The 6559-nt window shown below is 38.5% G+C and overlaps 1 protein-coding gene across 1 annotated transcript in view; it reads right to left on the reverse strand.

Annotated features, from left to right (window-relative positions):
* Positions 1-3057: 3057 nt before the first annotated feature.
* CC2D2B (coiled-coil and C2 domain containing 2B) overlaps positions 3058-6559 on the reverse strand; it is a 51068-nt gene continuing 47566 nt past the window's right edge. The window contains 1 exon segment of the mRNA XM_017894524.1: positions 3058-4966. Within this exon segment, the coding sequence (XP_017750013.1) occupies positions 4778-4966 (189 nt within the window). The 3' untranslated portion in view covers positions 3058-4777.

A 6559-nucleotide genomic window follows, 5' to 3' on the forward strand; every position in this document is an offset into this window, starting at 1 on the left:
TGTAGGCTGTGAAAAGTTAAATGTGTATTAGGATAATCCCTAGAAAACTTAAAATATATATACAAAACACATAGTCAAAAATATAATAGATACATTAAAATGAAATACTAAGAAATGTTCAAATAACCTGAGAAAGCAGGAAAGAGGAAACAGTGGAACTGAAACAGCAAATGAAATGCAAATAATGAAATGATAGATCTAAGTCCAAACATACCAATAATTACATTAAGTGTAAACACACCAATTAAAAAAGAGATTATTAGAGGGTATAAAAAATACCATAGTCCGGGTGCGGTGGCTCACGCTTGTACTCCCAACACTTTGGGAGGCCGAGGTGGGCAGATCATGATGTCGGGAGATTGAGACCATCCTGGCCAACATGGTGAAACCCAATCTCTACTAAAAATACAATTAGCTGGGCATGGTGGTGCACACCAGTAATCCCAGGTACTCGGGAGGCTGAGGCAGGAGAATCGCTTGAACCCAGGAGTCGGAGGTTGCAGTGAGCTGAAATTGCACCACTGCACTCCAGCCTGGCGACAGAGCGAGACTACATCTCAAAAAACAAAACAAAAAAAACCCATAACTCAGGTATATGCTGTCTACAAGAAACTCATTTCAAATGTTATATAGGTATGTTAAAAATAAAAAATGAAAATATATATAACACATAAGCCCTAATCAAAAGAAAGCTGGAGTAGCTACATTAACATCAGACAAAACAGACTTCAGAGCAAAGAAAATTACTAAGACTAAAGAGGGATATTGTGTAATGATAAAAATTCATTAAGGAGACATAAATCCTAAATGTGTGTCCATCTAACAATAGAACTTAAAATACATGAAACAAAAACTAACAAAACTGAAAGAAGAAATAAACTTCCTGGCCAACATGGCGAAACCTCATCTCTACTAAAAGTACAAAAATCAGCCAGGCATTGTGGCAAACACCTGTAATCCCAGCTACTTAGGAGGCTGAGGCAGGAGAATTGCTTAAACCTGGGAGGTGGAGGTTGCAGTGAGTTGAGATTGTGCCACTGAAGTCCAGCCTGAGTGGCAGAGTGAGACTCCTCAAAACAAACAAACAAAAAGAAATGGAGAAAATCATAATTACAGTTGGCAACTTCACACTCCTCTTTCAGTAATAGAACTCATAGACACAAAAGTAGCAAGGATATAGGAAAAATAAACATGTCAACCAAGTGGACCAAAAGAAATTCCCATCAGTAGGAGAATGGTTGAAAAAGTTATAATAAATAACATTTACAACCAAGGTTTCTACATACTACACAACTCTAGGGGTCTGTGCACATAAACTTTTGAGTCATGTGGTGCATAACCTCCTTAAGTGTATGCAGTGGTCCTGCCCACACTGTAGAATGTTATGCATCCTTTAGGAAACATGAATAGTTCACTTGGAGGGGTTGTATTATTTTTGAAGGAAAAAAGCAATATACAGAAAAACATACATCATGTCATCTCATTTTTCTAAGACAGATGCATATATGTGCATATGTGTGTGTATTGGCATATGAATATTTGAGAATGTTGGTGAAGTGAAAGGATACATACAACATGGTTGCTAAGAAGGTAGAAGAAGTGAACAATGTGGGTGGGGGAGAGAAGAGCAGTGGACAGGGACCCAAGCGAAAACCAGGAAAGAAAAATAAAACCTGCATTTCAAAAAACATGACATTTATGCACTTATATAAAATAATGAGTATCTGTAAAAAATAGTTTTTAAAGTAATTTCAAATATAAAAAAGAAAAATATTATTTTATTCAGTTGCTTAAAACTTTTCAATGATTTCCTATTGCACTGTAAATAAAATCTAAACTCTTTACCAAGACCTATGTGATCTGGTCCTATCTACCTCTCCAGACTTATGTGCTACTACTCTCCCCTCCCCAGGCGTCTCTTTCTGGACTGAAGGACTTCACAGTCACAGTTCCCTCTACCTCAAATGCGTTTTGCCACCGGTCTTTGCATGACTGGCTTCCTCTCATCTGTGGCAGACTCCGTGATTTGCCTACCCAACAGCCACCCTCTCCTTCTTCCTTACCAATAGGATACTGACTTTAGTTGGGAGAGCAATATGTTCATTTAAAATACTTGATCTCCCAGGCTACCTTATGACTAGGAGTGATACAGTTCTGGCCAAAGAGATGTAAGTAGAAGTTACTGGCATGGCTTCTTGGTAAGCTTTCTTAAAAGAATGGAACCAGTTGGCATCCTCTGTCTTCCCCTTCCTTTTCTGCATTTTTAAGCCATGAAAATGGTTGTGAAGGTAGAACTGAGGTTCTCAAAGTGTGCTCCCCAGATCAGCCGTCTTAGCATCACCAGGGAACTTACACATGCAAATTATCAGACATCACCCTAGACCCACTGAATCAGAAACCCTGGGGGTGGGGCCCAGCAATCTGTGTTTCAACAAGCCCTTCAGGTGATTTTTATACCTGCTGAAATTTGAAAGCCACTGGGCTAAGAAATAGAAGTCTCTTTAGAGATGACAAAGCAATAGGATGAAGTTAGTAGGCCTCTTGCACCAAACTTGGACTGCCTCCTCTGGACTTGCAGATATGTGAAAAATAATCCCTGTTTGGTTAAGCTACTGTGGTTAGGTTTCTGTTACATGCAACTGAATGCAATTCTAATGTTAAATCATTTTAAAAATATCAGCTTAAATGTTACCTCCTTAGGCCTTCCCTGACTGCTCTGCTTACACCTTCATCCCCACCAAAGTCCTTCTCTATCATCCTATCCTATTTGTTTCCTTTAGAGCACTCATCACACCCTGAACTCTTCTCACTTACTTGCTGTGGTTTGTTTCTTCTTTAAACATGTCAGCCTCACACCGGTAGAGTCTTTGTCTTTTCATCACTGTGCTCCAGCACATTATTAAATAGATAATACACAGTATCTGGCATGTAACAGATGCCCTGTAGTTAGTTATGGAATGATATAAAGAACTTTGCAATTATACATTCCACTTAAAATCATGTATTTTGAAACGTTTTAATGAAAAAAAGATTCATTACAGATAATTTCATGATTTTCAGGAAAAAATTTAATTGAAAAGTAACACACATGTAAAAAGGATACAATATAGAAAGGTCCTCCATGCCTTCCTATGAACACTTGCAGCAGCCTATCAATTCTAAAAACCATGAACAACTAATAAAATAGCTATGTAAATATTCAAAGCTGTACAGAAATGAGTTGTATGAATTCAGCCTGTCTTTGGCATCCTCATCCTTCCATCAGCATCATTTTGTGCTAAATCAATCAAAGTGGGGACTTGTTTAATAATAAAACTTCACATTAAATTTAAACAAAACATGCAAATAAAAGTAAAATTCTGATCAGTTTTCTTATGCATGCCACAAGATACATACAGTTAGGTTTTAACCTGGGAGAAAAAAACATTCCTTCACCCATGTCCCTACTTTGCCTCTTCTAGTAATCTCAAGCTTGGTCCAAGACTAACATCAGCACAAATAAGTGAGGCCTTTTCTGGCACCAGCCCATGAACATTTAGGAAACGGATATAGATTGGGTATTCCCTGCAGATAAATTTGGGGTCTCTGCTCTCTGCTTGTGGGAGTGAACCAAGAAACCTCAGTGGTTCTGCAATGGGAGAGGTGAATGTTCTCTTATCTTTACCTCATACAAAACTGCTCTGGTCGACCTCTGGAAATGCATATTCCTTGATTATTTCTTTTTGACAAGTTGTTTTGTCATATGTAAGGAAATTATATAAACACATTTCTTTTAATGAAGAACAAAACAATCAACTAGAAGAAAGTATAGTGCTTCCTACTTAGACCTGTCCAGTCTTTCTTGAGGGGCTCTTAGGATCTAGATAAGCCACTACTAAGAAAGCAAGGCAGCAAAAAGTGCCAGAGGCAGAGTTGGGGGCTGCTCACTAAGGAAAAAAGGAGTCCTGAGATTTGTCAAGACCATTTCCTCCCTCACAGAATTGGGAGAAATTAGATTAGAGTTTCCTGGGAGTTCCTTCCAAATACTTGGAGCTGTAAGAATTACATGTCAGTAGCATCCCAAGTGCAAACTTTTGAGAAGCTTCTAGAAGCCAACATCAGCCCAACATGGTAGATTTTCTTTCTTTTTTTTTCTTTACCAGTGAAATAAACATTTTATTCACGAGAGGCAATGACTTTAGTTTTCCACTTGAGCAGCTTCCATCTTGAATTGTATCAGACCCAGCATCAAATGTACCAGCCTTAGTTTAGTACTGACAACATTCTATAAGGCTGCGCTCTCCCTCATAACAGTGCATCAGAATTATCTGGGGAGCTAGTTGAAAATAATGCAGGTTCTATAGCTTCACTCCCAGAGGTGCTGATTCAGTCGGTCTTGAGTGGGATCTAGTAATCTGCATTTTCAACAAGGCTCTCCAGATGATTCAAATGGAGATGGTGTGAATTCTACAATTTGAGAAACATTGGCCTTAGGAGAAGAGGCCAAAATTGCTTCTTTCCCAGAATAAGACCTACTGCAGACAGTGACCCAAGACAGCCAGACTATCCAAAGGTCCTACCTGGAGAGGTCTCTGGTGAGAAGTTCATCTAGACTCCTCCTCAAAGACTCACTCAGGGGTGTGAGTCTCCATAGTGCCCAACTTTGTAAGTGAATAAAAAATTGGGCCCAGCACTTAGCTGGACTTGAGAATAAACAGCAAAATCTCAAGGTACCAGAAAAGTTTTTGTTGGTACTAGAGGCCTATAGTACAATCTTTTACTTTGCTCTGCTTCCTTTTCATTGATGTGGAACTAAGGAAGCCAAATAGACCCACACAGATAATATGTTGTTTGGGTATGGGTGAATGTATACAGCTAAAGCAAACTCTGTCTGGGGAAATTCAGCAGAGTGGATTCCAGTTTGATAAACAGCATCAATAATTGACTGTACATCAGTGTATGGCATCTGGATGGGAAATCCTGTGACCTGGATCAAAGACAGAACAGCACATAAACCCACATTACAACTGGGTAATCTGGAATTACTGTATGCAAAAAGATCACAAAAACCTCAAAGAAATAGTACTCATAAAATACTATCATAGTTGTCTGTGGGTGCTAAACTATGTTCTAGGTACAGTTAAATGCTTCACATACATATTTAATTCTCAAACAACCCTATGAGGTAGGTATTATTATAATCCTTACTTTACAGATAGATAGAAGCACCACCAGGTCTGAGTCCAAAGCCTGCACAGGAAACATTCCACAAACTTTCTAGACAGCAAACTGCTGGTGAGAAAATTACTTGATTCTACATATGGGGGATTTAAGTGAGAATTTCAGAACAGTTTATTCAACATCGATTCAGCTTATGTTTACTAGGCGACTACTACATGACGGGATTAAAGGATTGTGGAACATGGTCCTATGGAAAATTACCTATTTAATAGTGCATAGATGACAACCATTCTTTCACACTGTAATTGCTTAGCTCAGGATGATTTTCCTGATCCTTAAATCTGTTCACATGCTCTTCCCATGTGGTTGTGTAGCACACTGTCCTTCCCTGAGCTTATTTAATAAAATATATTGCAGTTACCTGTTTTCTGGTCTCTCTCTAACCCATAATCTCTGCAGATGTACAAGACTGTTATCTGTCCTGTGTACTACTATAACTCCAGTGCCCAGCACAATGCCTGGCACATAGAAGAAAATAAATAGATAGCATTTACTAAATACTTAATAGGTGTTGGGTGCTATGGTAATTATTAACTCACATAATCCTCAAAACAATGATAGAATAGATAACTTTTTAAAAAATTCCTGTTTTCTAATGGAGTAGAGGGTATAGAGAGATTTGGTCACTTGCCCTAGGTCAAAGCTACTGAGTAGTTAAACTAGGATTTGAGCATGGGCTGCAGGGTTTAGTCCAGTTTTATTATTGTAGACTATGTATTACTAAATTGATTATTTTACATAGGTACTCCACATTTTAAACCTTGGCTTATATTTCTGCTTTGTTATCTGTTTATCCCCTAGTTCTACTAAAAACAAAGCAAAACCTGCCTTGCTTCTTTTACCACATGAGGAAACAGCAAGAAGGTGTATTACATGTACAAGAGCCCCTTTTCTGCTAGCACTTTTTTTCTTTGTCAATTTTTTTGTTTGTTTGTTTTTTTATTATACTTTACGTTCTAGGGTACATGTACACAACATGCAGGTTTGTTACATATGTATACATGTGCCATGTTGGTGTGCTGCACCCATTAATTCATCATTTACATTAGGTATATCTCCTAATGCTATCCCTCCCCACTACCCCCTCCCCACAATAGGACCTGGTGTGTGATGCTCCCCTTCCTGTGTCCAAGTGATCTCATTGTTCAATTCCCACCTATGAGTGAGAACATGCGGTATTTGGTTTTCTGTTCTTGCGATAGTTTGCTGAGAATGATGGTTTCCAGCTGCATCCATGTCCCTACAAAGGACACAAACTCATCCTTTTTTATGGCTGCATAGTATTCCATGGTGTATATGTGCCACATTTTCTTAATCCAGTCTGTCACTGATGGACATT

This window comes from Rhinopithecus bieti, unplaced genomic scaffold (genome assembly GCF_001698545.2).
Source record: "Rhinopithecus bieti isolate Rb0 unplaced genomic scaffold, ASM169854v2 scaffold_25291, whole genome shotgun sequence".
Taxonomy (NCBI): Eukaryota; Metazoa; Chordata; class Mammalia; order Primates; family Cercopithecidae; genus Rhinopithecus; species Rhinopithecus bieti.